The sequence below is a fragment of the Porites lutea genome, chromosome 11, assembly GCF_958299795.1.
Source record: "Porites lutea chromosome 11, jaPorLute2.1, whole genome shotgun sequence".
Taxonomy (NCBI): domain Eukaryota; kingdom Metazoa; phylum Cnidaria; class Anthozoa; order Scleractinia; family Poritidae; genus Porites; species Porites lutea.
The window spans coordinates 8,358,998-8,373,446 of NC_133211.1; the positions used below are offsets into that span (position 1 = coordinate 8,358,998).

A 14,449-nucleotide genomic window follows, 5' to 3' on the forward strand; every position below is an offset into this window, starting at 1 on the left:
TTCATTATCAGCGGATGGCAGGGGTATTTGAAAATGTCAAAAACACCCGAAAAAATGGTATGGCATAATTGCAAGAGGGAGCAACACTGAGAACAAGGTATATCATGCACCAGCCAAAGCATTGCCTGTGTACAGACCCCTTCCCTCAGGAAAATTGACCTTTCCTGAGGAGAGAAGGGTTCTGTACACAGGCTACTGAAGCAAAAAATAACTAGAAGCCCCTAACCTGGAGCAAGCAACTTCCATGTACTTGTGTCAAGGCGTTTTCATGGACCAGTTTATTTTTAGAACAATTTTGGCACAAATTTAAAATATCTTTAAAGTCCCACAAATCAGTCAGCAAAACATACAGACCTAAAAATGATAATTTTTGCCTTTTAATGACGCTACGTTTTCATTTTTGATATCTTACACTTCAAATGCGTTCATAGATGTGGCAGAGATTCATTTTCATGGGAAAAATTGCCCTAAAATGTGTCTACAAATGAACCGGCCAGTAAAAATGCTGTGACATGGCCTAGTATGGGAGTTGCTCACTCCGGGTTATGGGCTCCTGAAATAACAAAATAAACTTTAAACTGCCACCTGGGTGGTGCATTATCACTTCCTTGTCATGAACTGCATGTGCAGAGTATGCAAATTAACAAAAAGCGAAGTCTGCACATGCAAGTCGCCTAAGATTTTCCATATCCTGTTGGCAGAACAGCAAGCAAATCTTTTTTCAAGTACAAACTCTCTAAACAAATAACCTATTTTCCTTCAAAAGAATGCTATAGAAATTAGCCAAAAGCAACACTCTTTGAAGCCAGCTCTGAAACTCAAGCACTATTTTGAAGAAAGAATTTTCTCCCTACCCCAGATAGTATTTCATCATCCAGTCAACAAAATGTAGTGGAGAACCTCCCCTCCTGCGTAATTTATTAAACCTCATTTCCACATGACCAGGATTTGATCTTTGTCAAAGCAAGAGAGAGAACCCTAGGAACAAGGTTGGTCCAAGGGAAAGTGAAAGAGGAGCCGAGTTTGGTCTGTTTATAACCAAAGACACTTACAGTTTGCAATTGATAGCTTTTTATAATTACACTTGTCAAATTATATATGCTGCTGTAAAAGACAGAGGGGATCATTGCTTGGCGTTCTGTTTGGGTAGGGGAATGTGGTGAGTTGTGTGTCTGAGGTCTTGAAGGAGTGCCAGTGGGAATTTTGGAGTTGAATTCAAGACTATCAGTATTACTATATACCATTATACCTGATTTCTTTTCCTTTTTGGTTGAAATAGAACCAGTTATAGGTATAGGTATTTCTAGGGAGTCCCCTCAGGGTACATACTGCCACCTGCCACCACCCTTTCCCCGCCCCTAAAAAAGAATATTCATAGTACATAATATATTGCTGAAAGAGCATTTCCTTAAAATGCAATCTAAGTGCAAATGGATTTTAATGATCTACACCTAAACAAAAGCCCCTACAATTTCATGGAGAAACAAAGATTGTTTGCATAGGACACTCTATAAATTTTTATAGTAAAAGAAAATACACTTCAAGCTTTCCTCAGTGACACTTCAAATGAGGAGTTCTTGTTATGATAGCAGCAACATTCACACTTAAATACGATGGGCATGTCTATTTGGCTATTCAGTTTAGAGGTACAGCTGGAAGAAATGAAAACCATTAACACAGAGTACAGGAGGTAAGGGGGAAATCTAGAAAGTACTGGTTCGGAAACTTTTAATCTGATCATGAAATCTCAGTCTCTTTATAATGTCAAGTAAAGTAAAGCTCCGTGTTTGTGTTTCTCTCTGTTTTAGGGTTTTCAACTTTTTGCTGCAGCATTTCTGACTTTCAGACAAAAGTCTTGTACACACCACCCTACAGGGTGAAAAAGGAGCCCCACTGGCCTCTTAACTTAGTTACACTAGGCACTAGCTTTGTGTTTAACAACCATTTCCCTAAAAGTCAAATTTATCCTTGGACACATTGCTTTCTTCCGCACAGGGAGAGAATGGAACCAATACACATTAGTTGGGTGATTCATCATTAGCAGACTTCCATGTGATAGTTCAAGCTTAACAGGATCAATCTTTCTTTTAGCATCTTTTCCTCTGGCGTCCTTATGTCGAAATACAAAGTCCCTGTGTTGACCTAAAGAGACGGATGCTATGGCACTTTTGGACACCAAATCAACCTCGTCATCCCTGTGTTCGCCCATGTGGTCACTGCCGTCATTATATCTGTTCACAAGGACAAAGTTAAACTTATGATTTGTTAAAGAGGATATTAAATCACTGATATCTTTAAGGAAAGGCGCATTGTCCCATGGTTGTGCAGGAACTGTCGTGCCAGAAAATGTATAATTTAGACCTGCATCTCCATAAGCAGTTTGCTTTCTTGGAATCTTGTGCCACTTCCCATAAACAAACACCTTGCTATCAGCATTGTACTTTATCAACTTTTCTGCTTCTTGAAAGAGGGCATCAGCCTCGGATTTAGAGAAGAGCTGAATGTAATCAAGATTCAGGTTTTCAGCTGTTATCCTTTTCCAGTGAAGACTCTGTTTTCTATTCATTTGAAGAAACGACAATTTTGAATTTACAGAAGTTTGATTTGAGCCACTAGCCACATCATATGTCCCATCCATTAAGGCAACTTTATGATTCTGATTACACTTGCTGTCTTCCTCATCTTGCTTTCGTTTTGCACCTTTAGATCTTGCTACAGTAAAGTAGGAATCAATCATTTTCTTTTTTGCACAACAAACACCACCTGAACAACCTACCACTTTTGGTCGGTATGTGCGACCACTGACCAGCTTGGTTTGCAGAAAAGCACCTTTCCCAGAATTCTGCGCGAATTTGAGCCGGATGGACTGGGCTAGAGAATAAAACAAGATGGCGGACGGCACTCAAGGAGTTTTCGAGAGCGTTCTTTCATCACATCAGTGCCAGTCTCGTTGTGAGTTTTGCTCACATAATATTTCAAAGTACACTTGCCCTCGTTGTAGTGCTCGTTATTGCTCCAGTACCTGTTATAAGAGCCAAAAACACCGGCAATGCTCCGAACTATTTTACAAAGAGTGCGTCATGACAACGTTGAGTGAACAAGAAGCAAGCTGCGAAAGTAAACGAAAAATGCTTGAAATGTTAAGGAAACTGGAGGAAGAAGATAGGGAAGCGAACGGTGATTTTGTCACTGACGATTTGGAGGAACGATTGGGCGAGATCGACCTCAACACGACTGATGCTGAAGTTATTTGGTCGGCCATGACCGAGAAGGAGCAAAAGCAATTTGAAGCGGCCGTGGAAACTGGACATATTTACGAAATGATTGACATTTGGGTCCCATGGTGGACTCCAAGATATGATACTCAAAACAGGTTAGTTTTGAAACTTTTGCCTGTCATCTTTTTTCAGGGGAGGGGTAGTGGGGAAATGTGGTCGTTTTCCACAATTTTCCCCCTTCCCCATTGCAATAGGGTAAAGTTGCTCGATCATCACCCTTAATTATTATATTTATCAAATCGACAACAATTTTCCTTGGTCTGTATTCTTATCGGCCTTAGAAGAGAGGTCAAAGTTATCAAAGTTTTCAGTGCAAAGTTTTGTTCATTTTGACATCATAGGTTGATTCTCAATTTCCTAGGAAACAAAGGAAATTGAGAATTAACCTACGTTAAATCAAAATTAACCTGAAATCAAATTTGACCTGTAACGTACGCCCCATGGAAAATTGTGGTCAATTTGCTTTTTTGGAATAACATTGACAATTTTTGAGGAGCGCAACAGTCTGTGACCCAGCGAGCTACGCAAGCCATGGAAAAAAAAAGAGTTTTCATGGAATTGCAAATGCACGAAAAATGGTTCCTGCTTAGTTTCCTATAGATGTGCAGCGTGCAAAGAGAGTAGTGTCCGATATCCCGGGGCTAGTGGATTTTGCTATTGGGCTAGTGAAATCTGTTTTAACTTGCCCGACGGGCAAGTGATGTTCTTTGAGGAATTCGAATAACAGAAGAAGTGTGAAATCAATTCTGCTCGACAAAAAGCTTTTGGGGCTAGTTGAAATGATGTCTGGGCTAGTAAATGCTAGCTTTAGCTTGCCCGAATGGCAAGCTGTAAAAATGATTTTCTTTGCACCCTGGATGTGTGAGGTTTTACTGCTGGAATATTTGCAGAATTGTCCAGTGTTGGTCGACTTTCATTGATTAGAGTTAAGTACTCATTTTACTGTCTAGGGTGAAGCACTTGCTTTACGGATTAGAGTAAAGTGCTGTTTAGGGTTAATTTTTTTTTAAAGATTGGGGTTAAGTGCTTTTTATGGTTCAACACTCATTTATCCAGTTAGCTTTTGTTTTTTTTTTTCATATTACTGCTTTTTCTATTTTTTTCTATTTTCTTTTCTTGCGCTGTGTCCTAACTTGTTTTTGACATCCTTTTCTGTTGAAGTTTTTCAAAATATTGTGCACTCAAAAAAGAGACAAACAAATAAGTGCCATCATTTCCATGGTCTGTACTCTTTTCAACCATAGCTTTAAACCGACTAGTGTGCAAGCAATCCTTCAGTTATTGTAAAAAGCTGTTTTCTTTCATTGTCTTTGCAATCATTTTATATATGCTTACTGCTTTTCAAGGTCTGAGAGATATAACAATTAAGCATAGTAATGGAATCCGATGCAAGAGTTAAGAATGGATGCTTTACTGACAGGTTTCAAAGCTTTCTTGGCAAGTTTTAATGATGATCTGTACTTCAAGGTGCTCCAGAAACAAATACAAATGACAGTAACAAATACAAATCTTTATTTTGAGTCATTGCAGAAAACATTATGTAGAAAATTATTTTTCCTACTCCTATAAAGTTCTGTTCTAAAGCTAAGACTGGTTTAGATTTGGGGCTGCTTGTAGTGAAGCTAAGGGAAAAAAATTTTGAATTATTGAGATTGCAAGATCAGTTGGATTATTTCAACTGGCTCTTTTCAGTAGCCAAGCATTTTTCAAACACACTATGAGGAATTTTTAGCTACTGCTAATAATTTATTGTCCAAGAAGTTAATTAAAGGTTGTTGTTCTTTACTAATAGATATATAATAATACTTTTCTAGGAAAAAAATTGAGGATTTAAGTGAAGATAATAGTGTTTCTGAGGAAAGCAACAGTAACCCTGTGGAGGCCAAAGAAGTTAAAGGTCAGCAGATTCCATCGGTGAAAAGGAACATACCATCTTTAAGTTCACTGATGAAACAGACAAAACCAAATCCAAACATTCTGTTTAGTTGCATTGATGTTCTGTTCTCATATGCTTACATAATGAGGCTTTACAATGGATGCCCAGATGACACCTCATATCAAGCAGCAGAGAGTTTAATGCAGCTTTCTGCAGTTTTGTCTCAAAATGCAGTCTTTGAGAGTATAGAATCTGTAGTCTATAACTCACTCAGTGTTGTGCAGAATTGTAAGGAATTGTATTCAGAAGAGTTGTCTCACTGTGCACTTCTTGATGTAATAAACCTGATTCAAGGACATGATGTAGCTCAGAGAGCAAATTTTACAGATTGTGCTCTCTCTGATTTGTGCAGATTTCTTAGTAGAGTAAGAGAAAAACTAAAGTTGGATATGAAGATGAAACAGAAGGACACAAACTTATGCAGATCCTTGTGGCTTGCCAAGAAAAAGACTGAATTTTTACTAGCATGGATTCATTCGAACACCACTGTTTTGCAATCTGTTGTCTCAAGTGTACAAGTTTTACATGCAGAGGTAACAGAGAGCTGTAAACAACATAAGGAAGAAACTGAAAGGCTGGAAAAAACTTGGGGAGGAACAAAACCTCCAAAGAAAATGCCACTGATCACTGAAATGTAAGGTGAAAGAAGAAGAATTCTTTGATACCATCAAAAAGGGAGCAGCCAACAATTGTTATCTGTTAAATAGCTCTTTGCAGAAGTTAATATTACCTATATTTTTACATTACTTGAGGATGAATTAAAATTTCTAGATGACCATTCCACTCATGTGCGATAAACCTTTCCCGCATTCCACTCCACTGAGCAAATGTAAGAAATGAGCTCGAGGCTCGGGTGGACAATTTCTTTAAAATCACTGTATTTTGTCCACCCGAGCCTCAACTTGATGCCTTTGTTTACAGGAATGTGGGAAAGGTCTATTTTCAAAGCTTATTTAATAAATTCTTTACAATTAAGTGAAGTTCACATTTCACTCCCCAGAGTACCGGTATGTTATTTTTTGTAGAAAGAAAGAAAACCTAAAAGTTTGTGACTGAAAAATGTGATGGAGAGAGGAGTAAAAAATTTATCACTTTCGTAATATGTTAAATTGCGTCTAAAATTTTCATGAAAAAGTGCTGAACCCCTGTAATTTTGAAAGACTTGAGTTCCTTAAGGATGACCAAACAGGTACAAATTCTTCACTGCTGCCTAGCATGCTTTTCTAGATATCTAAAAGTACTCTCGATAGCCTAAAAAGTAAATTCAATGTATTAGGAGGAAACCGGGGTTGGATGACCTTGTTTTTAACATCAGCCTGCCATGTAAGCAGAATGTTGGTCCTTGAAATGTACAGTGAAATAATACATTTGCCATGTTCCAGCTCTGGTGTGCTAATGGCTGTTAAATAAGATCTTTTGTTTAAGTGGTGATTCTCAATAGAGAGAGCATTTAAATTTAGTCCAGCCATATGGTGTGAAAAAAATAGCTGAATTGTGCACTTTGGGGTAAAAGCATCAAACTCGGCACAGTGATAGTACTAGTTGCACTAATTATTTTTAGCTATGGACCCCACTCAAATATGCACGGAAGGAGGCACATTGTGCCCTTGGGAGGGAGGGGTCATGGCCTTTTTGTTTTGGTCCGGAAAAGACTCCAAAACGGGAAGAAAGCGGCCTAAAAAACTTTTGCATTCCCATTTTCTTCAAAGTAGTGCAAGGTAACCCTATAAAATACCTGTTACTTACTTTTCTGAGAGATTTTCTTAAATTATTTTAAAAGAATGTGTAAGTGATTCTTGTCACAAGGGAAAGCCACGTAGAAGCAAGTTGAGTTCTGAAGGGCAGAATTAATTTGAGTTAAAGCATTACAATATTATACATGCACCCCCTGACACATCAAAACACTTCATCAATATTTTTGAGACACCTCCTGATGGAACAAACAAGACTGCACACGGAAGAAACAAAAGGTCAGGCTACTCAAGGAAATTCTGCATGGCGGAGAGGAATGGCTGGTCTTTTTGCTCTCTTGTTTGTGAGAGACAGTATGCCGTTTTTCACCCTTGGAAAGATAAGATGTTTCATTTTTACACTTTGATTGAAGTGAATTGCACTTTTTGGGAATTTAATTGCTCAGCTAAACTACCTCAGAAATAAAACATGAGACACTTACAGAGACCTTCAACGACATGCAACGGGGAGTCATTAACCACTTTTATTGCGGACGACAAGAGTAGCCCGCAGTTTTCATCTTCAGGTTATTATTATGCATGCATCACAGGTATGTAGCCGGCATTCGTTTGGACTTCCACTTATAAGGATGAAAGGAATTCACAGAAAGCAATTTGATCACTCGCATCTGGATCTTCTCTGGTCACTTAGAATCTGATCACGCGTGTGTGGAACATCTATCAAGTGAAACTTGTGCGAAGCACAGCCTTGGACGCCCACACTCCGTAACCTTTGGTTTTCTCTTGTTTTCAATAATATATTGATCTCTCTCACACTCTATTGTCATCTTTACAATTATCAAAAATAAAAGTGCCGAGTTGAGGAGAAAAGGATATCTAACATCAGACGTCTGATAACAGTTATATAACATAAGATATAAAATCAGACGTCTGATGACAGTTATATGACAGCAGACGTCTGATAAGTTATATGATGTCAGACGTCTGATAACAGTTATATGACAGCAGATGTCTGCTGTCATATATAACTGTTATATATTAGTCATATAACATGTCAAAAACAGTTATATAACTGTTATATAACAGTTATATAACAGTTCTATAACTGTTATATAACAGTTACATAACAGTTATAGAACTGTTATACAACTGTTATATAACAGTAGTTATATGTAACTGTTATATAAGTTATATGATGTCAGACGTCTGATAACAGTTATATGACAGCAGATGTCTGCTGTCATATAACTGTTATATAACAGTCATATAACATGTTATATAACAGTTATATAACATAGTCCTATAACTGTTATATAACAGTCATAACATGTTATATAACAGTTATATAACTGTTATATAACAGTAGTGTCTGCTGTCATATATAACTGTTATATAACAGTCATATAACATGTTATATAACTGTTATATAACAGTTCTATAACTGTTCTATGACGGTTATACAACTGTTATATAACAGCCTTCGGCTCGTGATTTACAAGCTTTTCTCGTGTTCTCCCAACATCCCGCGTGGGTTATCACGCCGGTAAACCCATAGAAAGTGTGGTCTATTGCTTTTATAAAATAACTTCTAGTAGAATGGAGTCTTTTAGGTAAAAAAAATATGGTTCTAGTACCTTGGTCAAGTCACGTCTTCTCTCTAAAGTCATCATAAGCCAATCATGACTTACGATTTAAATGTAATAGCGTTGAACTTTCTCAAAACTCAGTTCAGTCAAACAACAAACAGCAGCACTTCAAAACACGAGTTTTTGCACTCATTACATGATAACTTATGAAAGCCGTTTTACAGGAAAAGTCAACACACATTCATGGGAACGTACAATGAAAGAATACGTTCATGGTTTGTTTACTACAGAAGTAGAAATTAATTGAACATCAGACTGTACGCAGCTGTATTTTGTTCAGTCGTAAGAATTTCATTGTTACAGACGGCACTGACAGCTATTGTAATGGAGGACTTCATTCACTTTTTGCAAGCCGCAGTGGTTTAAGATCTGTTTTCTGGACTTTACTATGATCAGGAAATGCTGCGGTAACGACGTGGCTGCATTTGCGAAGTTGTCGCATGTAACTTTATATGCACGTACAGCGACCGATGGAAATGTGTCAGTGGTGGAGAAAGGTTTCTTTGTCGTAGCCACATATTTGCGTTAATATTTGTCGATTCGTGAAGTCAGGTGGTTTGAGGTAGGTTATGGCATCGATATCACCGAATAATTTGTGCAAATGTTGGAAAAAACCAGCCCGAAACTCACACATCTTTCATCATCGTTGGCAGCTTGTGTACAACCTATACAGGGGCCGATTTTGTACCATATCTTGATCAGAGATCTCTTTTTGGAACAATTTCTTTCATTACGGAATTTAATTTTGACATAAAATAAATCTAGAATGCTAAAACTATCCGTTTTGTTGTTGGTTGGCACATGGTTAAGTTTTCCTAGAGACTTTCTACACCGGAAATTCACACAGTTGTTGTCTTTCTCTGCGATTGGCATCGTCGTGAAATGTAAACTGTTTTCCAGCTTTGTACTTTATAACTTCTAAAGCTATGGCAGTAGCGAATTGTGAGGCTCAGTAATAAAATGTGGAAACTAACGCTTTTAATATTAAGAACGGCTGGGTAAGTAACTTGTTCTGTTTTTTAGCCTTTTTAAAATCGTTGTTTGCAGATCAATAGCCGGTTTTGTTTATGGCTCGTGGTCCGGATGCCTTTTTCTATGGGTTTACCGGTATAATAAACCATAGGTTTTTGACCAATCAGATCACGCGTACTATCTCAGTTATTTTATAACATGTTATATAACAGTTATATAACGGTTATATAACTGTTATATAACAGTAGTTATATATAACTGTTATATATGTTATATAACTATATAGTTATATAACATATATAACTGTTAAATAACAGTCATATAATATGTTATATAACAGCTATATAACATAGTTCTATAACTGTTATGTCACAGTCATAACATGTTATATAACTGTTCTATATAACTGTTATATAACAGTTATATATGACAGCAGACACTACTGTTATATAACAGTTATATAACATGTTATGACTGTTATATAACAGTTATAGGACTATGTTATATAACTGTTATATAACATGTTATATGACTGTTATATAACAGTCATATGACAGCAGACATCTGCTGTCATATAACTGTTATCAGACATCTGACATCATATAACTTATATAACAGTTATATAACAGTTACATATAACTACTGTTATATAACAGTTGTATAACAGTTATAGAACTGTTATATAACTGTTATATAACAGTTATATATGACAGCAGACACTACTGTTATATAACGTTATATAACTGTTATATACCATGTTATATAACAGTTATAGAACTATGTTATATAACTGTTATATAACTGTTATATAACATGTTATGACTGTTATATAACAGTTATATAACTGTTATACAACTGTTATATAACAGTAGTTATATGTAACTGTTATATAAGTTATATGATGTCAGATGTCTGCTGTCATATGACTGTTATATAACAGTTATATAACACAGTCCTATAACTGTTATATAACAGTCATAACATGTTATATAACTGTTATATAACAGTAGTGTCTGCTGCCATATATAACTGTTATACAACTGTTATATAACAGTTCTATAACTGTTATATAACAGTAGTTATATGTAACTGTTATATAAGTTATATGATGTCAGATGTCTGATAACAGTTATATGACAGCAGATGTCTGCTGTCATATGACTGTTATATAACAGTCATATAACATGTTATATAACAGTTATATAACATAGTCCTATAACTGTTATATAACAGTTATATAACATAGTCCTATAACTGTTATATAACAGTCATAACATGTTATATAACTGTTATATAACAGTAGTGTCTGCTGTCATATAACTGTTATACAACTGTTATATAACAGTAGTTATATGTAACTGTTATATAACTGTTATATAAGTTATATGATGTCAGATGTCTGCTGTCATATGACTGTTATATAACAGTCATATAACATGTTATATAACAGTTATATAACATAGTCCTATAACTGTTATATAAGAGTCATAACATGTTATATAACTGTAACAGTTATATAACTGTTATATAATAGTTCTATGACGATATATAACATATATGATATATAACAGTTATATAACATAATTATATAACATATATAACAGTTATATAACATAATTATATAACATATATAACTACTGTTATATAACATGTTATGACTGTTATATAACAGTTATTATATAACTGTTATAGAACAGTTATATAACTGTTATATAACATGTTATATGACTGTTATATAACCGTTATAACAGTTATACAATTATGTTATATAAATATAACAGTTATATAACAGCAGATGTCTGCTGTCATATATAACAGTTATATAACATATATGACAGCAGACATCTGCTGTCATATAACTGTTATCAGATGTCTGACATCATATAACTGTTATCAGACGTCTGCTGTCATACAACTGTCATCGCACGTCTGATGTCTGATTTTATATGTTATGTTACATAACGTCTGATAACAGTTATGTGACATCAGTCGGCTGATGTCATATAACTGTTATCAGACGTCTGACATCATATAACTGTTATCAGACGTCTGATGACAGTTATATTACATAACATATAACATCAGACGTGTGATGACAGTTATATAACATAACATACAAAGTCAGACGTCTGATAACAGTTATATGACAGCAGATGTCTGCTGAGACTGGAGCAGTGCTATATTTGCTGTGATGTTTCACAGCAAGTTCACAACAACAATCTTGGACACATTTGATAACAGCAATGTGTGGATTTAACGCCATATAGAGATATTCTCGAAGTCTTTCTTACCTTAAGTGAATACCATGCAATTGTTTAGAAGAACGCCACAGAAAGAAACACTGATAGTGAACAAGCCTCACATCTCTCAGTTTTTAAAAAGTATAATTGAGATCATCCTGGACCGATGGAGCAAGTATTGAGACACAGTCAAGCAAAATCATACAGAATCGAGCGGCTCTTTATAGCTTTTTAAACTTTGTGATTCGACGTCATGAAGATTCATCGTGAGAATCCACTTCAAATTTATGTAAGTCTCCTGGTGCCGATAAAATCCACCATAACCCCAGTTCTTCCTCCTGCAACTGGTTCTTTACATGGCACAGCAATCATAAGGGCTCTCGAGTGATGAAAAGTGTTATAGGATATTGTACTTTTATTACGCAATGACAAAATGCAATCAGATATCCCCTTTCTTAGGACGAGAAAACCGCTTGGGCCACAAGGCTGCCTTACGGAGAAGCCACTGAACTTTTTACATCCCTTAGGAAACTTTGAAGCGTGTTCAAGACACTATGCCCCGGTGCTTGAGAGATTTGTTATCCTAGTGTCTGACCACAAAAACCGCAGTCAAAGAGTCAATGATGCCAAAAAAGTTCCGGCTATTTGCACAAGAGGGAAGAAACCTCGAGAACTTCTCCACTATATGACCTATATCAGCACACCAAGAGAGTTGCCTAGCAAAGATGATACCCTGGGTGCGAAACGTGACCAAACCGTAATGCGACAATGGGCTACTGGGCATGGAAAAGCGATGCAATGCACCACAAAGGATTCTGCGGGAACACTTGCCTTAAACATGTCCCAAAAGAATTACGCGTTGGAGAGAGAGTTGAGTTGGAATACAATGACACGAAAGGAACTCAGAAGAAGACCGAGGAGCTTCTACTGATCTTGACAGAAATGTGATTTTAAATTTGCTGTTAAGATAAATTCGCACTCGCTCTAGAAGAGTTTTACTTATCTTCTTGTCGCACAGAGCGGTAGTTTCGTACCAATAGATTGTATTTGTCAATGAGACGATGGTTTCGAGTGCTCGTTAACACCTTTTAAGATCACCTCGCCGACTTGCTGATAAGAAAAGAAGATGCCATCGTTTACTGAACTGCGAAGTGTGATCCATGATGACTTAGGTTTTCGGTTCTTTATCCGTTTGAGTAACGGGTACCCTGGGTACGAGGGGCTTTTCATGCGCGGTTTCCGGTTTCGGCTGATGACTAAATTCGTGGATCGTGAAAAATGGTTTATAACGCATGTGATACGTAAAATTTGTCAAAATTTACACGTGAAACGGGACCGGGACCCCCCCCCCCCCCCCCCCCCCACCCTGCTACCCTCTTATGAATGATGTAACGATGATCAGGTGATTAAATAGCCTAAAAAAGTGCCTTAAGTCATCTACTTTATTTCCGCAGGTTGATTAACTGGTAATATAAGACACATGCGCTTACTACACCGAGAAAAACCGACCCATCCCCCCCCCCATAGACACCACCACCACCATCTCAACTACCATGAAGATGAAGAATAAGTTCAGAGGAGAAACTAATTGCTAAATGATTTTAAATTATCCCAGAATTCAGGAAAGGTCATTGTATTCTTCCTCACAACATAAACTTATACAAACAGAGATACTCCTACCCCTCCCCCTAAGCTGTGTTGAAACCTTCCCCCCAGGCCACCTAGAAAGTTGGATTAAATAGACCTTGTTAAACTTCCCTAGGACACCATTCCCTATTGATATAGCAGCTTTCTTTTCAATAACGGCAGTTAAATTGGAAACTGCAACCACCCCACCCCCCTGAGTACAAAATGTCCCCCGTGACTGGGGTCCATAGCTAATATTGTTCAGCAGCCCAAGTACTATTACCATGCCAAATTTGGTGCTTTTACCCCAGAGTGCACAATTTTTTCACCATATGGCTTGACTAATTATCTTTAAGTGTGGTTTGATTTTTTTCCATTTCTTGGTATGGTGTTCTGCCTTATTCCGCTTAACCGTGTTTGTCAATTCAGGATGTGTGTTGTGAGCAATTTGTCTCACACGTTTATTGCCAACAGTTTCAAAATCTTCCTCCAAAAGTTGTTTTTTGAAAACAGATTGTTTCTTAAGGTTAATGTGATAATTGTTCATCATCACAATGTCCTTGTATGATCTGTATGAAGTTGCACCAAACTCCACCAATCTGCAGAAATCTGCACCAAACTGAACTAAGTTGCACCAATCTACTCCAAGTTGCACCAAATTGCACCAATCTGTGGCAAGTTTCACCAATCTGCACCAAATTCCACCAAGTTGTACCAAACTGCACCAATCTGCACATAGTTTCACCAAGTTGCACCAATCTGCCCCAAGTTGCATCTTCCTATGTCTTTTGCGTAAAGTAATCGTGATAAAATTTTCTTTTACTATTTCGAGAGAGATGCAATAGTTTGTTTCCGTAAAATTTATATTTTTCTCGAATTTCAGAAAAGAAAAGCTCATTCTTTGTCCTTATAGATTTTCGTATTCCGTTAGTGATCCATGGTCTTTATAGTTGCTTGATTTTGCGTTTAGATAACATGAGAAGAGGAGCTTTTTTGGTGGTTAGTTTATTCAGTTTGTTATAGAAAGTAGAAAATAGCCTCATCATTCCCGGAAAAAAGA

At 36.7% G+C, this 14,449-nt stretch overlaps 2 protein-coding genes across 2 annotated transcripts; one reads left to right on the plus strand and one right to left on the minus strand.

Annotated features, from left to right (window-relative positions):
• Positions 1-1,532: 1,532 nt before the first annotated feature.
• Positions 1,533-2,776, minus strand: LOC140952549 (DNA oxidative demethylase ALKBH2-like). The gene has a single exon (XM_073401975.1). It carries the CDS (start codon positions 2,735-2,737, stop codon positions 1,916-1,918), a length of 822 nt encoding a protein of 273 aa, XP_073258076.1. The 5' UTR covers positions 2,738-2,776; the 3' UTR covers positions 1,533-1,915.
• A 97-nt stretch (positions 2,777-2,873) lies between these two features.
• Positions 2,874-6,194, plus strand: LOC140952548 (zinc finger HIT domain-containing protein 2-like). Its single transcript, XM_073401974.1, has 2 exons — positions 2,874-3,373; positions 5,093-6,194. The coding sequence occupies exons 1-2, from the start codon at positions 2,889-2,891 to the stop codon at positions 5,850-5,852; spliced, it is 1,245 nt and encodes a 414-aa protein (XP_073258075.1). The 5' UTR covers positions 2,874-2,888; the 3' UTR covers positions 5,853-6,194.
• Positions 6,195-14,449: the final 8,255 nt, after the last annotated feature.

Coding starts and splice junctions, on each gene's coding strand:
- LOC140952549 (XM_073401975.1), bottom strand. CDS start 2,737: ATGATTGATTCCTACTTTACTGTAGCAAGATCTAAAGGTGCAAAACGA.
- LOC140952548 (XM_073401974.1), top strand. CDS start 2,889: ATGGCGGACGGCACTCAAGGAGTTTTCGAGAGCGTTCTTTCATCACAT. Junction 3,374..5,092: donor AGATATGATACTCAAAACAG/GTTAGTTTTGAA, acceptor ATACTTTTCTAG/GAAAAAAATTGAGGATTTAA.